The sequence below is a fragment of the Rhopalosiphum padi genome, chromosome 2 (genome assembly GCF_020882245.1).
Source record: "Rhopalosiphum padi isolate XX-2018 chromosome 2, ASM2088224v1, whole genome shotgun sequence".
Lineage (NCBI taxonomy): Eukaryota > Metazoa > Arthropoda > Insecta > Hemiptera > Aphididae > Rhopalosiphum > Rhopalosiphum padi.
Window position 1 is genome coordinate 65,568,202 of NC_083598.1, and position 24,403 is coordinate 65,592,604.

A 24,403-nucleotide genomic window follows, 5' to 3' on the forward strand; every position below is an offset into this window, starting at 1 on the left:
TTAAATACCTAAATAATCTTATCGTAATCACATGTCATTGAAACAACAAAGTGCATAATTTAGTATAACCCTTTGGTCAAATGCCAATATTTTACAGATAAACTCGTGTTTTTGGCACAGTTAACCCATTTTTATGAACATCTGTTATGTTCATGAAAGTTTGGGTTTCATTGCAATTCGTAATTTAAAAAAAAAATATATTAAAACTTAATTTTTTACATATTTTTGGCAAAAAAACCAGAGTGTAGCTCCTCGAGCCAACGATTGATCATCCCTTGATCACATAATAAATTCATTAACTTCAATATAATACACCTTGTTCTTTAAAATATATTTTCTTGGGTATTATGCCAAAATACTAACAGTAATAGGTACGTATTTCAGTTATTCTATTAATACTAAATAAACATTTTCAAAATGTAATTCATTATATTATTTGACTGTATATATCAACCAAAACTATAAAATTACTACTTAATTGATATAGGTATTATCATTTATTAGATTAGACTAATTAATTATTAAGTCATTCTAGCTTTGATTTGTAAATATTACTTAACTATAATATTCTAAGAACTAAAATCTTTCTTTAATAGAAAGCATATTTTTGTGTCAAAAATATGTTGTTTTCATTTTTGGTCAAACAACCATAAAAAGTAATATCTATATAAAATAATAAACATTAAGTACCTTCTTCTGAGCAAGATTGGCAAAGTGGCATTAATTTTACATTTAGTATAGGTAGTTATTAAGTAAGTTTTAAAATTATATTTTGTATTTTTCATTTAAGATAGGTATGTTTATATTTTTCTTTTAAAAAGTAACATGAGATAATGTATAACATATTATATTATAATATTGTGATTTTTAACAATATAGCTATATAAGTAGCTACAATACTACATACATATTACTTGCTAGTTTCTATTAGGCAAACTGTAATCATTCAATAGTATTTTGTATAAGTTCCTCCATGAATACTTATGAATCATTATAAATAATTTATAGTAATATTATAGGTACCTATGCTAAATTAAATTATTGATAAAATTGAATAATGTTTCACTTTTATGTTGTATTGATTTTAGATACCACTTTTAAACTAAAATTTTATTTACTATTTTAATATTTGATAAGTACTTTGTTAAAAATGTATTTACTACTAATACATCAATTTTATATAAACTTTAATATATTGACAATATTTTCCCTTGCACCTTAAAAATTTAAAAATAAAACTCTAGCATTTTATATTGTATAGAATATTTATTTATATTACTAAAAACTATAAATTATTGTCAATAGTTAACACTGTATATTTTTTAATAAAATTAATAAGTATATTGTATTTTTTGTATTTTAAATGCATTTTCAAAAAAATATAGATCTACCCTACCTAGTACTTATCTACCTTAAATCTATTTTAAATAGATTATGTAACCACTTTTCATAACCTTACCTGCAAGAATAGATTATACCTACTAAACGTTATCAAGGGAAAAATATAATATCCATTAACATTAAAACTCAAATTTTTCATTATATATTTTATAGCTATATCACATACAATATTATACATAAATATGTATATTCAATGATATGATGATAAAACAATGCACTTAAAACTCAATTTGGGATAGTTATAAATATTGATTTATAATATTACTTTTAGACACCAGACCTGTGATGCTCATCACTTAAAAATTTGATAGAATTCATTAAATTCTACAATATTAGATTTTGTAATTGATAGAAGTTCTAACACATCTAGTATGATAGATAAAAATAAGATATGCCTACCACGAATAACACAAAATTGCCCAATGTGAAATTTAAGTTTTCTAAACAAAAAAACATGATAAAAATTCTAATATGTCTAAGCATTAGAATAATTTGGGAATTATTAATTAATAGATAAAACTACAATGTTACAACACAACCATAATTACAAGTTATTTATTCAGGGCATTCGTTCAGGGCATCCACAACTTGAAAAAATTTTAGCTAATCTCAAAATATAGAACATACATTTTTTTTTCTATTGCGTCTGCTCTTCTCTTTAATTCAATCATGGCATATAAGTTTAAAACAATAGTTTGTTTGTTTAATACTAATACTATTCCTGAAGATTTTTATAAAATATACAATTTAAGGTTACAATTTTACAAATCACAAAATATTTGTTAAGTCTTTAAATTTTAAGTTCAAAAATATTTTTTGAACATTTTATTCTGTATCTAAATAAATAATTTGAGTATTTTTCTAAAATCTCAGTAAATATAAGATAAATTCCTAGATGGTTAAAGTTTTAGTACAAATGATGATTTGTAATACCCATTTGAATCAGTTGTATGGCGTTGGGTCAGATGAATATCTGATAGCTGTACAGTTCCAAATGTATAATCATTAAATTTCTGCAAAAAAATATGATATAAACAATATTAAAATTTAAAACTGACATATACTTTAATTGTTTGTTGAGTTTATTAATAGATATTATTACTAAATTATTAAAGAAAATAACTAATCTAATTCAAGTGGATTATTTATAGAAATTTCTATACATTTATTTTGTCAATCTTACTTCAATTATTTTTCTAGCATCAAATGTAAGATGAGTGTTTTTGCCAGAACCTCCATTAACACTAACTTGATAATCATAGAATCCGGAATTCATCAAAGTTATATGTAGTTTTACATGATTATTTCTGGGTTGTAATGCCAAGTCTAAAAATTTAACAAAAAAATTATAAACAATAAAAATGTGTTTCTGACATGAATTAAGAAAAGATTATTTATTCTATTTACCACAATCTTGGAAGAATGTTTGTATTTTATCTGCCAACATTTGAATTTTAGGGCTTTCCACTTTGGCATATAAAACATTCACTTCTGATGGATCATCATTCATATAATCTAATCCAGAAACTAATACATCCAAGGATTTCAAATTCATAGGCCTAAGGAATAATTTTAAGGTCAATAATTTTATATTCATGTAGTATAGATAATCATATGCATTATATTATTTTAATTTTGTACCTTATTATAGTATTTTCACATTGTTCCATTAATTTGATAGCTCTTTTTATTTCTGCTGCATTACATAGCACAAAACAGGTAATTGTTAAATGAAGTTTAAATTGATCTTGAAATAAAAGTTCATTAACACCATGGCATTGGCCACATTCATCAAGAACCATTTTCTATTATATACAAAATTATTTAAAATACAAATATTTAATATTAAACTCAACAATAAAACTACAAACTTTATTAATTTAGGTACCTTGAAAGCTAAGTAGTTATCAATCACTATTGAGTTGACCATTGGCAAGGACACAAAATGAGTCATACTCTGTTTGAATCGACCTCTCTTTATAATTGCATCAATTTTTGATTTAGCAGCAATAACATGTGCCCTTTGTTCTCCTTTTATAGCTAAAAATTGAAAAATATCAAGATTTAAAATAATATCTTAATTGATATTGAGCATATTATATTAAATAATACAATTCAAAGAATTGTGAAAAGTTAATATTTAAATAAATTATCAATTACATACCTAGTGTGAAAAAATTGAGAGTATAAAATTAAAATTTCAATTTAATTTTAATATTTACTCTATTTTAACGAAAATGTATCATTATACCTATGACTTTTTATTTCTAACATGATTCTTAAATCTTACTTTATAGTTTATACTTACGAATTAAAAAAAAAAAAACTTACTTATTATATTATTTTCTCTCGTATTAGGAATTTTAATTCTAGTTCTTGTTTGATATTCAAGATTTTTGAGATTTTCTCGATTTCTACCAATGATCAAACCATAAAATATACTAAAATAAAAAAAATATCATTAATTTAAAATCATTAATACTTAATAATTCTGCTATAAATTATTATAAACTTGTTAAACAATAACTTACTTTGGAGCTTCTAGTTTCAATACACATCGATCACCTTCCATGTAAATATTTAAATCATCAGATTCTTCTTCTTCGATATCTATAAGAATATAATACATTTTTTATAGACATACATTATGAAGAATAAATATGAGCTGATGGTTTATCTATAAAAACCTCTTGTTCATATAATAGTGCCTATTGAAAATTGAGAGTTTAAAATCAAAAACAATGCACCTAATGCTCGTATTCTGTTTTCAAAAATACTAATAAAATTATTAAATATCTAATCCCCTAGTCCCCAATCCATAAAATCTCACCATCTCTTTCAACATAAGACGGCAGTCTTTCAGATGTTCCAATATTGTGCATTTGTGTTTCGGCCTTGTCTGTTTCGGGTTCATCATACTCATTTGGACAACAATCAGCAGTATTTAAACGATACTGTCGACCATCAATGTTCAATATTTTTGGACGTAATACATCCATCACTTCATATACACTTAATACCCTAAAAAAATAATGAACCGTAATTTTGAGACAACAAAGTAGTAAATACAATATTCCCAAATACAAATATTATCAGGATGTTTACCTATGTCCTATAAGGCTTTACAAAATATCATGAAAATTAGAGCTATGTGAATTCCTAGAATTCGTAGTCTTTTACCTCTTTGTAACTATTATAGGCACAAGAGAAATATAAATAAATAAAATGTATCACTGTTATGGTCAAGATATGTTAAATGTGGTTGTATTAATTGATGATTCAAATAAATTTACGAGCGATATTTAATAAATAAACTGTAAAGATTAAGGCTAGAAAGTGAAGAACTGAAGAGTAAAGGTAAACAGTTAACTAATAACTATAGAGCCCAACGAGCTCATAATACTCTATACATAATAAATAATAATCACGAATTAAGATAACCACCTAGGGGATCTCTATAGTGATACGATTACTTGTTGTCTGTTGATATGAATTATGAATACTTAATAAATGATAAGTGATAGGTGATAGGTGATTATTGATAACTAAATTTTGATACCATCACGGAATATATCGAATAATATCAACAATTTTCAAAATACCTATTGGCTATTATGTGTGTACTTTACTAGTTACTACCATGTACCTACTATGTAGACATGTAGTTATATATTTTTAATAGCTAAAGCTTAAAAATTTAGTACAAGGTATTAAACTCCAAAGTCCAAACTTGACATTAATATAGGTATCTATAAAAATAACTGTGTTTATATATTTTTAAGATTTTTTGGTCAAAGAACAGAATAGATTTATCTATTGACTATTCTATGGTTAAACATTAAAGTATTGAATCATTTATGAGAAACCTTACGTAAATTACACTTTCAATTCTTATCCATACAAATTTAACGTTTTCCATTGACTTTTAACTTTTTAATAAGACAATAATTCAATAAAATTTTTACTACAAAATTATTTGCAAATTCTTCCTTTATGGCCCGATCACTCACAAAAAATATCGTGACGATGTAGTTTTGATTTTTGTAATTAATAAACAATAATAATAAATGAACAACTTATTAAAAGGAACTTTGTTTTACATTTCTAAGCTTTTTGACCAACCGAAAAAATGTTATCGGCATAATTTATAGAAAATGAATTTCAAATTAAAATGTCTATATAAAAATTTTAAATAGTTTAATTAGGTATAATAAAAAAAAAAGTGGACCACTTGCTCTGCTGTATAGACGTATAGTAGAGATACTCCCCGTAAGTCGCTATAATGGATGTGTTAAATTTGAATACAATGACAGGTATCATAGTATAGGTACGAAAAACGATTCTGAAAGGAGATCATTAGGATAATTAGTAGGATATATTATATTATTAACTATATTTAAATTGTAAAATACCGTTATTTTATTCAATTTCGTAAAAAAATAAATTTTATATTGGTATGTTCATAAGTTTTTTCTATATTGACGCTGGAGTTTTTTTTTACTGTTATTTGAAGAAAAAGTTATGGAGAACCTTGTATTGGTTTTTTTAATCTTAGATATAATAAATCAAAAAATTTTTATGAATTTTCAACTTCAAAAATCCTTGCAATCTTTCGCGATTTTGTAAACATTTGAATTTTTAATGTTTATAAACAAAAATTGTGACTAACGATTTTTGATTTTTTTTTTTTACTACAATAAGTACAACTTATAATAAACCTTGTATTAAATTTTAAAGATTTTTTGGATAGACAATTTTTTTTATAGACATTTCAAAAAAAAAACTTAGAAAAATCGACAATTTCGATTATCTATAAATAGCTTAAAAAGGTCAAAATATTTTAAAAATTGAATCGTAAATAGAAAACATTAATATAAACATTTGGTGAAAATTTCAAGTATTTATAATAAATGATTTGTTTTTGAGTTACAGCAAAATAAAAAAATCGATTTTGTCAAAAACTGATTATGCATAAAAATTCTCGTTTTTCGTTACTTTTTTAGGGTTTTTCCTGACGCTTTTGAAAACTACTGGAAATTTTTTACTTTTGACCCCCCCAAAGTACCAACTAGATGAATTTTTCTTTTCAAAGAGGGACTGAAGTTAAAAATCAAAGCATTACTTCTACTCCAAATCGTGATGACAAACACAAAAATAAAAAATAAATAAAAAATATACATCATTGTAAAATCAATACATTCCTCACTTCGTTCAGAATCTAAAAATATTAATATAAACATTTGAGGTGAACATTTTAAGTACCTACGTACCACGACTGCCACGTGGTTATTCGTTTTAGAATCACACAAAAAAAAAAAAATCGATTTTGCAAATATTGTGTTTTTGAGTGAAATTTCCCGTTTTTCTCTTAATTTTTAAAATACTGAGAAATTTTTACTTTTATCCTTCAAAGTCCAAAGTAACAATATTGACAACTTACTATAGATTCAATTATAGCTACCAGAAACCGATCTAAAAATTTAAATCGAATCTTTACTATCTTAAAAAGTGATTATGAAAACAAAAAAACTTATGTCAATGGTTAATGTAAAATCAATACATTCGTAGCTCAAGCTCAACTTAAAATCTAAATAGTAAAATGGTTTAAAAAAAATATAATACTATAATTGTTCGGAAACTAGGGATAGACCATAGGCTTTAGCTTTATTAAAGTTTTTATACTCGATAAGTCATAAGGTCTCAAATAACAATATGACAAAGAAATTTAGTAGTGAAGGATTAAGTAAATAGTATTAGTATACTAATTCTAGGAATTGCATAGAATGACCAGAAGCAATATTTTAAATGACATTAAAATTTAATAGCCAAATTGCCATATAGTACATGATGAGATTCTAGAACGATATCGTCATCGTCGATATCCTAAGCAATTTAGGATTTTCATATAATGTCTGTAATTAACACATTGCAGCCAATAACATATTATAACATTATGCTCGGTTTTAATACCTATTATATAGTAATTTCTTGATCGAATTGTAAAAAATTAAGTAGAGGAGCTCAATCTAACAATTTTAAAACTGCGTTTCAAGTGTACAATTATTTAACAATTTAACACAGACCCGCGGGGGCTTTCCCTCACAACCCTTCATCAACCTTACAGAAAATAAAATAATAATAAACGTACATAATTTATTTATTCAATATAATACTAAATGATAAAAAAAATTAATAATTAATATTTTTTATATTAAAAATTATAAAATTCGTTTTATGATTGACGTAAATTGAAATCCACATTTTAATAACAAATTTTTGGACATAAGTTTGTCCCGTTCCAGTGAACAAAATATAGTTGGGTTACGCAAAAAAAAAAAAAAAAATAGAAGAGGAGCTCTGTCCCCCATGTGCACCCCCTCCAATTTGAGCACTAATTTTAATTTATAACCCATTATAGCGGACGACTAGGATATTCATTATACGATTTATATACGATTATAGTAATAGAAGTGTAATCACAGTGAACCATGATCCACACGTGAACAAAATTGTACATTAATACATAAACGTTCTCGGGTATTACTGTATTAGGAATAATAGCAATAATTATTATTGTGTACAAAAAACATTTAATGATTACTAAAAAATGGACCCCATGTCCTCGTGTCCCCGTGTACAAATAATATTGCATGATGGGTGCGGCCACGGCGTCAATACAAATTAGTGTGAACTATGTGTGGGTATTGCCAGCTAAAGTTCGTATTCAATACTTTGTATAATGTCGTAACTATTGTAATTTACGATTATTAATGATGGACTCGGAGAAATAATACTGTCAAATGTCAAAATTAAATGATTTCAAATACGACGTTGACGTTCGACTATGCTCGTGTCCGCATTACGATCTATATAATACAAATTATACAAATCATAGTAATCATAAAATATAATGAGTTACATTCGAGAATTCGATTAACACAATTCAAGTCGACTATAACTCGTCTATAGTCGTCTCGAATAGCCAACAGCTTTCTATTTATTCAAACGGCCTTGACACACTTTTTGGGCAACGATCATTCTCAGTTATCTACAGTAATTTTCTTATCAGATAAACAGATCGATTGGATAATTTAACTATCCTTCCAATTATTATTATTGTAATATTAGTTATTACCTACTTATTAGAACTTATATTTTTCATATTCGTATTATTTTTTTTACTTCCAAAATCAGCTTGAAAATAAAACTAACTAATTATCTTATTTGAAAAAACGACTGAACGATTTCGATCACCTATGGATAACTCTACAGAATCTCAAGTATGTATCTGTAGGCACTTTAATGTTTTGCTTTTATTTGTATCAGAGAATTTGGTTTAAGTTAATATATGTACATTTTTTTGGTTTCTGTGCATAGACGTTGATCGATCATGCAAGTATTAGTATCACAGAAGCTGACAAGCGTATGAATTCAGCGTTGAGCCTTAAGGAATACTATACTGTATACATCATTGAAACAAAGTAACGTACATGAATAAAATATTCTTAAACCTTTTTATTATTGCTTATTACTACTTATCACAAATAAAATAACTCCTTACCCTTGTGAATGAAGAATCGACAGTGAAACATGGGCTGAAGCAAAAGGAATGCAAAAGTTGTCATTGGCAACCCGGCGATATACTGACTTTGTGACACTTCACAACCACTTGGGAGATAAATATCCTTGGGTTGTCATACCACCACTGCCAGAAAAGAAACAATCTTTCATGTGGAACAGTGAAGCTGTCTCTGATACTATGGATCCAGATTTTGTTGATAGAAGACGTGCAGGACTAGAGAGTTTTCTCAAGAGAATAGCTAGCCATCCTGAAATAGGTTATGACGAGTGTTTTCTTAAATTTTTAGGCGAATGTGATAATTGGATAGATTTATCAAAACAACATAACAGTGAGTCAAAAATATTTATCACAAAAAATATGAAATAGATAATTGAAATTATTTATTATGTAAAATTTAATAAAGAATCAAAATATTAAAAAAAGACTACCTTTTCTAAAATAACAATTTTTTTATGAATACAATTTCAGACATCTTAAAAGATACAGAGCTTACAATTAAAACAATGAATGCATCATTAAGGGGTAGAAATTCAGATAATCGATTTGAAGCAATTAAAACATATAGCAATAAATTACAGGTAGACCTTATACAAAATGTGAATTTTATTAATTCATTTATGTTTTATAAATAATTTGTTTTTTAGGGTTCTATAAATAAGATATTAACATATCGAGCAAAACAAGCAGAGCGACTCTACAATGTAGATATGATTCATTTACACTATGGTAGAATTTTCAGTGAACTCAGTGCTGTAGACAATGATATTGGTGATGCAGTTCAGGTATTACTGTATAATCATGTACATTCATATTTCATATTAAATTCAATTCATTTTAATCGATTAAATTTAATATAATACTTATGTAAATAATTAGAAATCTTTTCTTGGGACTGATAATAATTATCTTTGACAAAAATAAAATCTAATTACCTGCGATAAAATACAATTACAGTATATTTAAATATACAAGGAATAAAATAAATAATTTATAGAACATATTAAACATATAATTATATAAATTTAAAAACAAGTAAAAAGCAAATATCTTACTAGTATCATTAATAAAAAGGAAAAATAGTTACTGGCTCCATTTTTTCCATATATCTTGTAAGTTGTAATTGGTTTTTTTGTTTTAAGAGTAGGCATTCTTGTGGAATTTTAACTTTTAAAGTACTAAATTGTGTTATGTACTACATATTTAAATTGAATCTAAATAGTAATACTAGAAATGCTTGTGATAACTGATTAATAATATACATATATAAATAACATAATATTTATTACATATTTGCAATATACTATAAAGTAGATAATTTTACTTTTTTTTACACATTACGATTATATCTATTTTGGGTTAAATGTTAATATAAGATAAATTTATAAAAAAAAATTATTTTACAACATTAATTTGATTACTTAACAATAAAAATGTATAATTTTTCCTTTTTATTATAATTCCTACTAATCAGTATTTTTTTTCACTATTTTATGTATTGAGATTTAAATATATGTTTTTATTTAATGAGGTATACGTCATATCTGCTTATCACTCTATAATATATAATGTGAAAAAAATTATTAAATATTTTTGCTATCAACACTAATATAAATATTTTTTTTATCCAGAGAACCGGTCACTATATGGACTCGATTGCGTCAGCTATTAGTCCAGCATTGGAAGATGAGGAAGTTATTATGGACCAATTAAAAGAGTAAATAATATTTATATTTTTTATTACCTCTAAAAATATATTGTAGTATATAATAAATTGTTATAATTTTATATTTCAAATAACTCAAGTTTGAAGTAAATACTTCTGTTTTTTTATACAATATTGATTTCTTATTCAATGCGTTACAATTTAAGTTACTGTATATTGTTATTGCCATATTTTTAATATAATATTTATTTTTTTAGGTACCTGGCTTTTACAAACTCTCTGCACACTTTTGTCAAAAATCATGATTCACTAAATTACAACTTAAACCAGTTAAATAATATGTCAAATAATAAAGGTAATTTTAAATTATTTATTTTGTTTAATTAATATATACAATGTAGTAATATTTACTAAATTATTAAAATCTTATAGAATAAATATTCTATGTGTGTGTATTTATAATCGTGTTTTCAAGGTGCCAACATTAGAGGTTTATCTACTGCTTATAAAGCGTGCATGGTTGCTAAAAATATAAGTTTCATATATCGACAAGATCAGTTAATTTTAATATATCTTAAACAGTATTATTACTATGAATAATCATCTTTAAAACACTAGGTTAATAGCACTTTAGAGGATATTTATAAATTGTAGTGATAACCGTTCAATAATTCTTCCTAACTGTTTCAAATGAAAAAAACTAATATCATGGATTATAAATACTAGTATTTAAAATCAATGCTATTATATACCTAAATATAACATATAAATATTTTTGGTGTATAGTAATGTTTAATTACATTTTTGATAATAAATACTAAACAATAAATAAATGTATATTATGCTATTAATTTATAATTTTGTTTTAGAAACTAGTGGAATAATGTCCAGACTCTTTGGTTATACTGCAGCCGCAGCTGAACGTGATACAGCAGCTATTGAAGCTTATGAAAATAAGAAGATAGAAGCCAAAGCAAATTATTCGTAAGTAATACTACTAAAAACACAATTTAAATTGTATATAGATACTTTAATATTATTTAACAATATTTTTTATCATGTAGAAGCATCATCAACAATTAAACTTTTTTATTGTTAAATTATTATCTACTGAACATAATTATACATATAACTCATATAACAGTAATTATCATATATTATTTAGATTTATTTATTGTTTTAATAATGTTTATTTGATCAATTCAATTTAATTATACAATTTAACATTAATTTGAAACTAAAATATTAGTGTTCTTGTTTAGTTAGTATCTTTTCTTAGTTAAATATAAAATGCAAATAATTAATTTTTTTTATGTATTATTTTAAGAAAATGTGATACATTCACAAATAAAATTCTGGTTTGTTTAGTTATGTTTAATCATCTATTATTATAATATGTAAAGGGTAGTGTTGATCCAAGTATTGAGTATTATACTACATGTCTTATCATGACAATATCTTCTTAACATGCATTAACAGATTATTCATTCAATATTTAGTCTATTATATAATTTTAAAAATTAATAAAAGAATTTAAATTAACATAATTAATATCAAGGTTAATAACTAACTAATAATTTAAAAAAAAATTAATAATAATGTTAAATTTTATTTTAGTGAGTTTGTTGATAAATCATTAGAAAACTATAAAGAATTTGAGAGACAAAAAGACTCAGATCTTATGAAAATTCTTAAAGATTATGTAGCATTCCAAACTAAGTATGCTCAAAAGGTTTGTATATTATTTTAGTTAATTTATAATTTAAATATAATATAATATTACCATTAAGTATCTAGTTATAATATTTATCATGGTTACCATTTACTTTTCTATTTATTAAAATTAGATTTTATATAAACTAAAAAATGACAATATTTTTCCACTGTGAACCATGTATTGATTATAGTTTGTTAATATTTAATACAACTGTAGGCATGTTTGAACATAATTAAGTAACTTTTACATTATTCAGTGGTTAGACTAGTTGTGATGTAACATACAGAATATAACTAAACTTGCTGGTCAAAATAACTTTATTTGTAAAATCAAACTTTTTTTGTAAACTTATGTGATGCAGATATGGTCCAAAAAAATTTAAATATTTTATACTAATTATACTGTATAATATATAATATATTATATGGAATATGTTTAATGTTACTAAATATATGTTAAACTATATTTATTTAAATATTATTCTTGTATTTTACAGGGGCTACAAACGTGGAAAAATATTTTACACAGCATACAAAGTATAGAATAAGCCGGTTGCAGCCTTTACATATCATCATTATTTAAGTCAATTATTTATCCATTTTATTCATCATTGTGTACCTAAACAGTCATTTTTATGTTAATTTAATACTAGGTCATTCCAATATTGTTGAGAATAGTCTACTTAAAACTGTGAATGCTGCTAAAGAATCACTGAAACAAATTTTAAGTAGGCATTCTTCTAATTCATTATATTGTTATTTATTTTATAATTAAACCATATAACCATTTATAAATTCATCCAAGCACGATATATGTTGTTATATTTTTTTTTTATGCAATTCGTTAGCTAGTTGAAACACTTGTTATTTATCTGTATATAGTATTAAAAAACTTAATGTGCCTAACTGAGATTGGTAAAAAGCTCTAAAAAATGTATATAATTCTGCTATATTTTTTTTTATAGATTAAATTAATTCAATTTAAATGTATTAAACATTTACACTTGGTTATTAAAAACATTGTTTTAATAATTTCTGTATTATCAAATCTAAAGTTGTTACCAAATGTATATGTATATTTATTTATTTAATTATATTCTTATTTAGGAATTAAATTATTTTATGTTTTTATATTCCACATTTAACTAGACACCCACTAAATTATGTTTTAAAAACTATTATTTTAATGAAGTCAATTATTTTTACATTCAAACCATATGCAGTGCATACTTTTTTTGCCAACGAGATAACAATATTTTAGCTGCACTACTCACATGTTTTATTAGTTCTGATACATAGAGAGCCCTTAACCCCACATGCTCACAATACAAACTTTATTAAAATTGCATGGCAAATGTATTCAACTACAAATTCTTGTTATACTTAAATAAAAATAATATATTATAAGGTATAGCCGTATAGGTATAACATATAAGTACTTATTTCATTAAAGTCTTAAATGTTTTTAACAAATAATGAATATTTGAATAGGTTTTAGCTAACATATTTTAATTTATTATACATAGACTAATGACTATTAAATCAAAATATATTTTAGAATAAACTCGGCTTATTATTGAATTACCCATGTGCATATTTTCAATTATTTTTTTCTTGAAATGTATATTATAATTTATAAGATGCTAAATTTTAAAGTGTTTGAAAAAATTGTAATTCTTTTGTACTTTGAAGTTTATACCTATATGAAACACGAAAAATATAATTTATTTTTTTTAAATGCAATTTTTACATAGTTGATATTAAAATAAATATCTTCAAAATTTGAATTTAAAAGGATTATAAAATAAATTTTAAACATGAATACATATATATTTGTGATGTATTTATTTTAATGTATGATGTCTGAAAGATTTATTTATGAAGAACATTGTAGACATTGTAGTACATTTTTAAGTTTTTCACCCACAAATATAAAATTGTATCCTATACTATGATAAAAAAAAGTTGTATGATGTACAAAAAATAATGAATGAAATACTTGGTGAATATTTCAAGTCTATAATTATTCTGATTGTTAGTATTTGAATAATAATAAAAAACAAAATATATTATTTAAAAACTGATATTTTAAACTACCGGGTGACTTGAAACAATTTTGATCATATGACTACTCTTACTAAGGTCATAACTTGGGGGACCTCCCCTCCCCTGAAATTTTTAAAAGTAGAAATATTTTAGTGGTGAATATAGTTTATTGACTAAAATTTCAATATCTACTATAAAAAAAATGTTGGACCCCACCCCCACGAAATTTTTTTCAGTTATGGCCTTGAACTTTTACTGATTCAATAATGATATAATTCAATTCTTTAAGCAAATTTCGTCATTCGTGGTGTTTTACACCTTCAAGGAATAGATTGAGAAAAAAAAAATTAAAAAATGCTTGTTCCAAGCCACTAGATTTTGGATGACTTGGAAAAACCGTTTTTTATTAAATCCTTTGTGAAAGATCGCTTGAAACTCTATAGTAATATATTTTTGAATAAAAGTGTAAAATCTATATTTTTACTGATTTTTATAAATTTATTCTATACTTGAAAAACAATTCTACATTTTTTTAAACCATTTATTTTTAAATGACCGTTTTTTTTTTATAAATTTAGTCTTTCTTTGTTTAATTAAAAATACTTTAAGAACTTAAGGAACTGTCCCGTGTGTTCACTGCCCTGCTCTTTTTAGTACGCGTTGATAAAAGATAAATGTTCAAATTTTTTAAAAGAATGAAACTTAACGAAACATTCTAAAAAATATTGTTATGAAGTCAGAATTGTATTTCCTTTATTTAGCATTATAATAAGTTATATGCTTTTATCAAAAATTTCCCAATTATTTCAACTTTTCAAATCACCTTAATGGCTAATATTTATAACAATAAACATAATCATTACATTTTCAAAATTTGTATTTTGTTTTTCCCATTATTATTAAAAAGTAGGTACTTTGAAAAATTTAAATTACCTCTCTAAAATACAAAAAATATCCAATATTCTAGCCGAAACTAGCTCAATGTTAAAGAACGGAATCATTATTTCTACTATTCTACTATATAAAGTGTCTTGCAAACACAAATAAAAAATTAATATGTACGAGTCTATACCTTCCTATAGAAAAACACATTGTTAGAAAACCAAGAATTCCACTCGGAATTTTGAGTTAGGACTATACGTGTTTATTATATTAAATTGATTAAATCAAAGTCATTTCAAACGCCATTAAATAAAATATTCAAAACTTCCCCCCTACATGGCCTAAATATTTATTATTATTATGAAAATGTAGCGCTTATTAAAAAATCATATTGGACTACTGGCGATATCTAGACAATAATAATAATGCTAATAAGATGGTAACAATAAAGTTTTTTTTAATAAAAATCAAAGTCGCGCCGATCGGCTTTTCAACAAATAACTATGACATAATACAGTATAGAAACAGTATAGTGTAATAACAGTTATGACATAACGCTATAACACTTATACCAAACAGAAAACTTACTGTAATAAGCTTTATAATTTAACAAATAAAAAAAAACATCCTATAGGCATATAAAATTTACGCAATATCAAAACACAGAATTGCAAAAAAAAAAAATTTATTTATCGACATTTTTGTATAAAAAGTCATCTAATATAGGACATTTAGGATATTATTAATTATAATTAAACGATATAACAATGTGTCAATAACATTACATTTTTTTAACTCAAAAATGTATAATGTATAATGTTATAACTTATAAGCTAGGTATATACATTGTAATTTAGTTTTTGTGGGTATAGTCTCTATGATGGTAATAATATGATACAATCATTTCGAATTAATTGTCTAGAATTCAGCATTGTACTTTTAACGTACACCGTTTGAAACTTTTGAAAGAAATTTTATTTTTAAAAGTTAATATTATGTCATTATTACGTTTATTTTGTATGATATGCAGAAATTTCACCTTTTAATCAGTAAATTTGAATAATATAATTAAATGACCGTTTAAGCGCAAAATGTATTAAAGATCAAACGGCGCAAAAAACGAAAAGTATCATTATTGTTATATGGGCGTTGTTGTATTAAGGCTATTATTAACTATTATAACATTATATATAAATAGATATAGACATTTTAGCTTTTAATCTTATAAATACATCGGTGATGACTAAAGAATATGTTAAAGACAAGTTTATTGAAAATCATCGTTCTATACATTTAATATATTATTATTTTTACTATTTATACACGGTTAACCTGACTTAGCCTATACACATACTAAGTATACACCTACTCTCAATCAAATATTGACACTCTGTATACAGGGTGATTTCTAATTATAACCCAATAGTATTTTTTTTTCGGTAAAAATATGTGTTTCTCAAAATATTTTTTTTACACAAATTGAAGCTAACACGAGATTCTTGAACTCGTTAAAACTGTGAATACTTGTATAATAGGTATCATTTGTTGACGATTTCGATTTATATACCGAATTGAAATCCTTAAAGAAATACTCTGTTTAAGGATAATAATAATATGGTTTCATACCATTGGTATATGTTAAAAATAATATAAATAATGCATGTTGTATAAAAAAAAATTACAGCGATCAATAACAGTATAGGAAATATTTCCACATTTTTGTACCTGATGAATATGAATTATGTGAACAAAAAAAAAAAAAATAAAAAAAATACGCTCAACCAATATACGTTTTCGAATAAGTACACATGACAATTACCGAGAAAACGACTGTGGTAAAAGAATCACCTTGTGTGCATATTTCGTGGACTGGTCACTAGGGCGATGTGTGTGTGTGTGTGTGTACTGTTCGTTCGTTAATCATGTATATATACGGCGGAATATACCTGTAATATCGACCCACGCGATGTTTAAAATACAATCTAGTGCCATCGACTGCCCACACGCGCGTATTTTTTTACATTGCAATATTGTTTTTTTTTTATCGTTTTTTTAATTTATTATTATTACTACTACTACTACTACTACTGCATGACGTACTCGATCTAGTTTCAGCGATCATTCACCGCCGTCAACCGCTGCCGGTCGGATGACGTCCGGCGACGACCAGCTACGACCGATCGGCGCGACGACTTGTCCGCCGGCCACCAGACGCACGTTGCACTCGTCGTCGTCGGCCGTGAAGAAAGTCGACGACGGCGTCACCGTGTGGGGCGTAACGGTCCGGTCCAACTGTCAGATCGCATTGCCCGTCTTCGGCACGCTGTTCCTGGTCGTCGGCATAGTGCTCACAGGTATGACGCGCGAATGCCGCCGCTGTGGTTATACTACATAATATATAGGAGGAAGTGTGGCAGCGGTATAGCTGGTCGAAATCAGCGCGATCGTTGTCGGCTGCGATTTCTCGGAAAAAAATATGCGTTTACGTTTAATCGCAGAACGCTGTGCTTGTGCGTACCTCGTTTTTATACGCGTTTTTTATTCCTCGATATAATCGCTCGTCGAATTTTTACGATCGCGTATAGTGACGATACGATATTATCATAAACACGTCGGCTAGACCGCCATTTCCCGGTCGGCAACGGTCGACGATTATATTGTCCGTCGTTAACGACGGAGACGTTGCGTTTTATCAACGAATTTACTTTACCACATTTAAATGAGTCGAATATAGGGGTTAGAAGAGCGTATACGACAAGCGCGCGATGTAGTTCAGTCGTTCTCAACTTTTTTGCTGTCACGGGTCACCAGATGACTTGTTAAGTAGGATACTGATCATTATATATGTCTAAACAAGGTTTAAAGTTTAAAAGCAGCATCAAAAATAGATTTTTTCTTAATACAATACGGCATTCTTATTTTATCGCGGAGCGGTGAACCACTGGTGTAGTTCATCAACAACATACACTTGTCGCTATTAAAGGGTTAATCTACTCAATCTGTAAGATCATTTTCCATTTCTTCGAATGTTTTTTTCAATCTATTCATAAATACAATTAAATCTGTATAAAATATTCATTCATTTAAAATTAAAATTTTGTTTGAACTACTCAGACTGTCAAGTCTTTGAAAAACTATGATTCATTAAAATATAAAAAAATTAATAAAACGCACATCGATTTTGTTTAACTGGTCAAGTGATAACTAAACAAAAATATAAGTATTATAATAATTGCAATAATTCTGATAATTGTTAATAACTTATATAATATTATATTTTATAATTACACAGGCATAATACGTAACATAACTCGTATCATAATAATGTTATTATACACGTTTATAATATTATATATAGCTTGAAATATTCTTTTTGTAAATAATTCTGACATATTATAAAATATATTTGTATACAATATAATATTTTAAATTCTGAATGGTGCGAGGAATGTATTGATTTTACAATGATATATGTTTTTTTTTGTGTCAGGGGACACGTTTTAAGGCAATAAAAATGCTTTGATTTTCAACTTCAGCAACTTTTCCGGTGGGAAAGTAAATTTAGTTGGTACTTTGGGGGTAAAAAGTTCAATATTATTATTAAAATAATTATTTTGTAACCATGGTTACCTTAAAACTTACGTATATTAATTATATGGAATGAAAATTAAAAATATGTAAATTAATTATTACATCGTACCTTCTTATATATACAATGAATTTATTTACACTGTTTGACGGTAAGATGGTATTGACTCAAAAGTTAATAACAATAATATAATAATATGGTAAAATTATAAAATATAACATGAAATATACTTTTTTATTATTATTATTATTTATAAAAGATATTTACAAACTGTATACACAGGGTAATACAATAAGTGAATAATATAAAATACAATATACTAGACATGAAAACGTGATGAAAGGATGAGTGTCTATCGACACTACTTTCAATTATAATTTAAATGAATAGTTTTTAAGATAATAGTAAAATTTTAAATCCTATAAGTGTTATTTAATAAATACGTGACTATCTACGTTTGAGACGGTCCTTGACGGATGGGTTTGTCAGGTAATGTGCGAGCAGATAGTTTTGATATGAGGGGTTTTGAGTGATTAAAGCAGTTACTATGAAATGTCTTGTAGTGATAGGAAGCAAGTGTGGATGATGTTGGGCATTGGTATGTTGACGTACCAAGGAGCATTAGAAAGGACACAAAAATACATTGTTCTGAAAAGCTTGAAGTTTGGTTAGGTTTGAATTTTTTAATGTACCCCAAAGTTGGATTCCATAGGTCATATTGACGTAGTAATTGTTTATAAATTAGTGTTTTGTTGTTTATAGAAATTTTGGATCGGAGTAGTGGTCTTAATTTGTGGAGCCTGATGTTGAGTGATGCTTTTTTGATTTGATATGGTGTGATGGTGTGAATCGTTTTTCGTATACAATGAAATACCTATCATTGAATTCAAATTTAACACGCCCATAATAGTGATCTACTCGATGCCTATCGTTCAGCAGAGTGGTACACTCTTGCCTACCTTTTTTAAAAAATAAATTATTATAAACTATCTAAAAATTAAGTTTCTAAAACTTTTTAAGAAATTGTTCGTCAATGCAAACCTGAAATAATAGGTTATAGATATCGTCGTTTGTATGTTAATAACAAATCAGAAGCATAGCAATGGAAATAAATGGTCCATAAACGGCTAATCAAAATCAACAACCGTAGTTAAAATTTCAATAAAAACAAAACAATTTAACTATGTATCTTAGTAATACAAATATACAATACTTAATATCGCATAGACTTGCGCAACTATAAAAGATACACATTTTGAATGGACTCACTCACAATTAAATTTTTTAATTTAATTTTAACATAATTGTTTTTCACTGATGCTCGTATATACTTATAAAAAGCAAGGGTAGTGTTGTTAATTTATAATATATTAAAATGATTTGTATCGTAAAATAAAATTATATTATATTATTTCATTTTATTGTCATTTTGTATATGTTCAAGACGGCGCTCTGTATAGGCAATTTAGGGCCATCGATTTATTTTCTGTCAACACAATTTATTGTTAATAATTATTATCATTAATAAATTTAGAGTTAATGGTTTGTCGATAATAAATTGTAACACTAGCTGTGTGTATATTGCATTGTGCTTATGTCTTGTACTGATAAAATATAATTTGTGAACATAGTTATATCTTACGGCTGGGTAACTGGAAATGGCGAAGACGACTCGAAACGCAAGTTCTATACGTCATCGAACAACGGACGATTATTGGGACCTATATGTCTGGTCGTATCGATCGTAATGTTCATCGCAACAGCTGTGCTTCGGACAATCAGCACGAAAGCCCGCTTCCGGCAAACTCGGGTTGGATTTCACTGTCCCGTCCACGGTGACTTCTTTCCAATCAGTCCTGGTCCCGATCCGAGGAAATTCTCTTGTGAGTGTGTAACGAAAAATCTAAATACTCAAAACCGCGATATTTATAAGACATTTAAAAAATTCTGAATTTTAATAAACACACAATTAAATTAAAAAAAAATACTATGCGACCATGGTTAAAAAATCAAACATTTGGTAGTTTGGTATATAATTTTATCTATTAGGTATGTACGATGAATATAATTTAATATAAAATAAACGCGTTTGTATATCTATGTCTTAGCTATTATATCTTTTTTTTCGTTAAATCACCATATATAAGAGGAAATTGTTAGGTTAGTTCTGTATATTGCATTATTGCCTACTCCCCGGATCCACATTACTTATATCTCGCCTGCTATATCTAAACGGTGTTGGTTTTACAGTTTCTACGGAAAACATTTCCGAAGACCCGTGGACGTGTAATTGTTTAAATCGATCGAAAGGAGACTCACAGGAAACGTTGGCCATCGAAGACTTGCCGCCGCAATGTCCGCACAACGGTGCGCACGGGAGCAACACCAGAAGCCCGAGTCCAGTGTCCACTTGTCCGACGCCAAAACCATTTTTGATATTCACAGATTCCGCGCACGGGTGGGTGTTATACTGAAATATTTATAAATTTATAATACAACTATTTCCGTAACAAAATAATGACCGCTAAAATCACATTACATTTATGTATTATAAATTTATAACTCAACTAGTTCAAATAGTCAATCCGTAGTGAAATTAATGGGGTCAAACCATACGCGTTATTAATACTCAAATTTTCCCTCCGCGTTAACAAAAAAGCTTAACGTTTGTTAAAGTTTTGATTGAATTTGAGGTTAGGTTATTTTTATAGTTTATGATGGGATACATTTTAATAAACATCGTAAAAAAAATGTTAACATTATTCAAATCATATAAAGAATACCAATCTGATCTGGCTGAATTCTTATTTTGTGTTTTGTGTGTGTTCTTATTTTATTATTTTTTCTCCTTTGATGTATTTCCAGTGCTTGTAAAGAACTGTACAGCGGAAACACTCTATTTCCGGACGAACCGTTCGGATCTATTCGATCTCTGTCGGTTCCGAACGATAACCTGGCCGTGGCGTGTTTTCCAGTTGAACACAAGCCCGAACAGTACTTGAACGTTCCCGAAGATTATTGGTCCCACAAGAGGTAAGCATCATGCACGAGAATAAGAGAACATAATGTATTTATATTTATTGAATATTGATATTTTGATATAATATTACGCAATCTTGATTTGATCAGCAGTCGATTTAAAGCACGTAAATACGCAAACGTCATAAGCGTTACAATGACGTGTCGGCGTTAGATGCAAAACATCCCTGTCAATCACATATATACATTAAAAATTAATATAAAAATTTAATTGTAAAATTATTCAACTATGTGAATCTAAATAAGCAGTAATCACAGGGTCAATTACCGAGGAAATGGTTATCTAGCTATCTAGGTTCATTGTATTTGAAAGCACCCAGACTCAGGAGATATTCAATCTATAGAATTTGAAAAAGCATGTTTTAAATATTTAAAATTGTTCAAATAATTGTATAACTGGTTACAGTTAGCAATTAATTATCGTCTATGCCGATATAAATATCTAAAAATAAAAAGTTCACTAGAATAACAAATTATTCCTGAATAATATTTATAATTGGTTATATATGGTTACACAAATTCAACTTCAACACCGCAGTTTAATTAAATTTCACAAAATGTGATTGCCAGTTTTTGTCATAAATATGTGAAACTATTATACGCAGTTTATTATTGTACACATATAATATATATGTATTCGACAAAAATAACTTACAAATAACTACAGATATTTTGTTAGGAATCTTCGTACATATGATGTCGTCCGTTTCGATTTCTCTAATGCTACTTGCCATATTTCTTTGTTTCAAAACAGTTTATTATAATTCGTAATATTAATTAATAACACGTATATATATAAAACAACATTGATCACGATATATTAATATATTTAATTTTTTACAATGATTGCGTATAAATGGTAGAAAGTTACACGTCATTTAATAATATATAATATAAATATTTTAAGTTATATAAATCAGTGAAAAATAAACTTACAATATAGGTTTTAAACTTGTAAATTGTAACTACATAATAACTAATAGTATAAAATAAAACAAAAATGTATACCTAAGTATTATTTGCAGACTACACAATATTCGAAATAAACTTATAATAATTGTTCTATAGTAAATTTAAAAAAATTAAATATATAATTTATATATAATATAATTGCCGTATCAATCGTAAATGACGTGGATGTACGCACAGAAACGTGCTGTACCTACAACTGAAAACAATATGGACGTATTATGGCGGTGATTATAAAACATATAAGATAGATAAAAATGTATGTAACGATTGATCGTAGTTCGACCACGACTGCTGACCATCATCAGTTTAATTACTTTATTTAATTAAGATATGACCGCCGAATGAAGATATATATATATATATATATATACATTATACATACCGATACCCACTCGACCAGGATTCACTAGTCTCTAATCGTCAGTCTGTTCTGATTAATTGCTCTGGTGGTGTATTTATTACAGTGATTACACAATTACATTACCGTTTAATTATACATAACCGTATAAATACGGGTTTTCAAACAACAACGTCGTTGTATTTTATGCATAATTATTTGATTATTAAATATTATTATATTTCAGTTATTACTGGTATTATATATTATAATATATATAAGTATTATGAATACAAGTGAAAAGCTTAAAAATGTATTAGTAGTTATTATTTAAATCTATATAAAATCGGATAATTAAATTTCTAGACAAAGTTAATAACATAATAATAATAATTATAATAAAAAAATGACATGTTCCTCCAGGCTTAAAATCCGTTTGGGTCCAGACGTTGGCTGCATCTGAAGATTTATTTTTACATCACAATGATATCATTTTTAATTACTGTGTTTTTTCCGTTTTTTCCACGACAGATTGAGTTGTCCGAGTCTGCCATCGGCGGGAGACGAATTTCCACAGCCGGTTCACAAGCCTCTAACGCCACAGGTTGTAAAGGTGACGCGCGAAATTAAATTCGTCACGCCTGTAGACAAGAGCCCATGAGTATTTGATTAATTAACCGTGTCAACCATTCCTGTTGCTGTTCAGATCGGCAATGATTTATAAACATATTTTATGAATTCAATAATTTGTAACTTTCAGAAATGTGATAAATCCGTAGCTAATATAGGCATATCATATATTATTAAGTCTAAACGCCAGTTTTTTCTATACAAAATTGTATGTGATACTTAAATATAAACTAAGTGATATTCGGTAGTAAAATTATTTTCTTAATAGTATAGAATATTATAGCTGTTAAGAAAACAAATCAATTAACTATTAATGTTAATTTTCTGTAAGAATCACGCATAATTTTTTTTTTTTTTTTAAATAAATGACGTGTTTATTGTAACAAATAATGTAGTCTTTTTTCATAAATTATGAATTTAGCCATTTAGTTACGTGTTTAGTATATAGAAAATACATTAATTTTATAATTTTTTGCATTTCAGCACAATATTGTAAATCATTTTAATCATATAAATATATTTAATATTATTTAATAATTCTATATT

The 24,403-nt window shown here is 26.4% G+C and overlaps 3 protein-coding genes and 1 long non-coding RNA gene across 6 annotated transcripts; 2 read left to right on the top strand and 2 right to left on the bottom strand.

The window, feature by feature from the left end:
- Positions 1-1,520: 1,520 nt before the first annotated feature.
- LOC132921241 (activating signal cointegrator 1 complex subunit 1) lies at positions 1,521-9,102 on the bottom strand. Of its 2 annotated transcripts, none has more exons than XM_060984155.1 (9): positions 8,963-9,102; positions 4,232-4,422; positions 3,933-4,011; positions 3,733-3,842; positions 3,290-3,441; positions 3,043-3,206; positions 2,809-2,960; positions 2,585-2,727; positions 1,521-2,414 (listed from the first exon to the last, which is right to left on the bottom strand). In XM_060984155.1, the coding sequence occupies exons 2-9, from the start codon at positions 4,398-4,400 to the stop codon at positions 2,301-2,303; spliced, it is 1,083 nt and encodes a 360-aa protein (XP_060840138.1). In that variant the 5' UTR covers positions 4,401-4,422; positions 8,963-9,102; the 3' UTR covers positions 1,521-2,300. The 2 variants fall into 2 exon arrangements, with proteins under 2 accessions (XP_060840138.1, XP_060840137.1); XM_060984154.1 differs by lacking the exon at positions 8,963-9,102 and adding an exon at positions 4,507-4,839.
- On the top strand, positions 8,453-14,190 carry LOC132921240 (sorting nexin-4-like). Its single transcript, XM_060984153.1, has 10 exons — positions 8,453-8,681; positions 8,779-8,882; positions 8,977-9,311; positions 9,452-9,561; positions 9,628-9,765; positions 10,612-10,697; positions 10,904-11,001; positions 11,516-11,630; positions 12,264-12,378; positions 12,860-14,190. The coding sequence occupies exons 1-10, from the start codon at positions 8,658-8,660 to the stop codon at positions 12,908-12,910; spliced, it is 1,176 nt and encodes a 391-aa protein (XP_060840136.1). The 5' UTR covers positions 8,453-8,657; the 3' UTR covers positions 12,911-14,190.
- Positions 14,191-17,254: 3,064 nt separating this feature from the next.
- Positions 17,255-24,262, top strand: LOC132922834 (uncharacterized). The gene is made up of 5 exons (XM_060986556.1): positions 17,255-17,644; positions 20,511-20,762; positions 21,130-21,337; positions 21,745-21,912; positions 23,759-24,262. Exons 1-5 carry the CDS (start codon positions 17,440-17,442, stop codon positions 23,886-23,888), a joined length of 963 nt encoding a protein of 320 aa, XP_060842539.1. The 5' UTR covers positions 17,255-17,439; the 3' UTR covers positions 23,889-24,262.
- Positions 19,305-23,325, bottom strand: LOC132922836 (uncharacterized). 2 transcript variants are annotated; one of them, XR_009661063.1, is made up of 6 exons: positions 22,574-23,325; positions 22,187-22,256; positions 21,663-22,085; positions 21,199-21,349; positions 20,522-20,782; positions 19,305-20,365 (listed from the first exon to the last, which is right to left on the bottom strand). It is a non-coding gene; the product is annotated as an uncharacterized LOC132922836 (long non-coding RNA). The 2 variants fall into 2 exon arrangements; XR_009661064.1 differs by lacking the exon at positions 22,187-22,256.
- Positions 24,263-24,403: the final 141 nt, after the last annotated feature.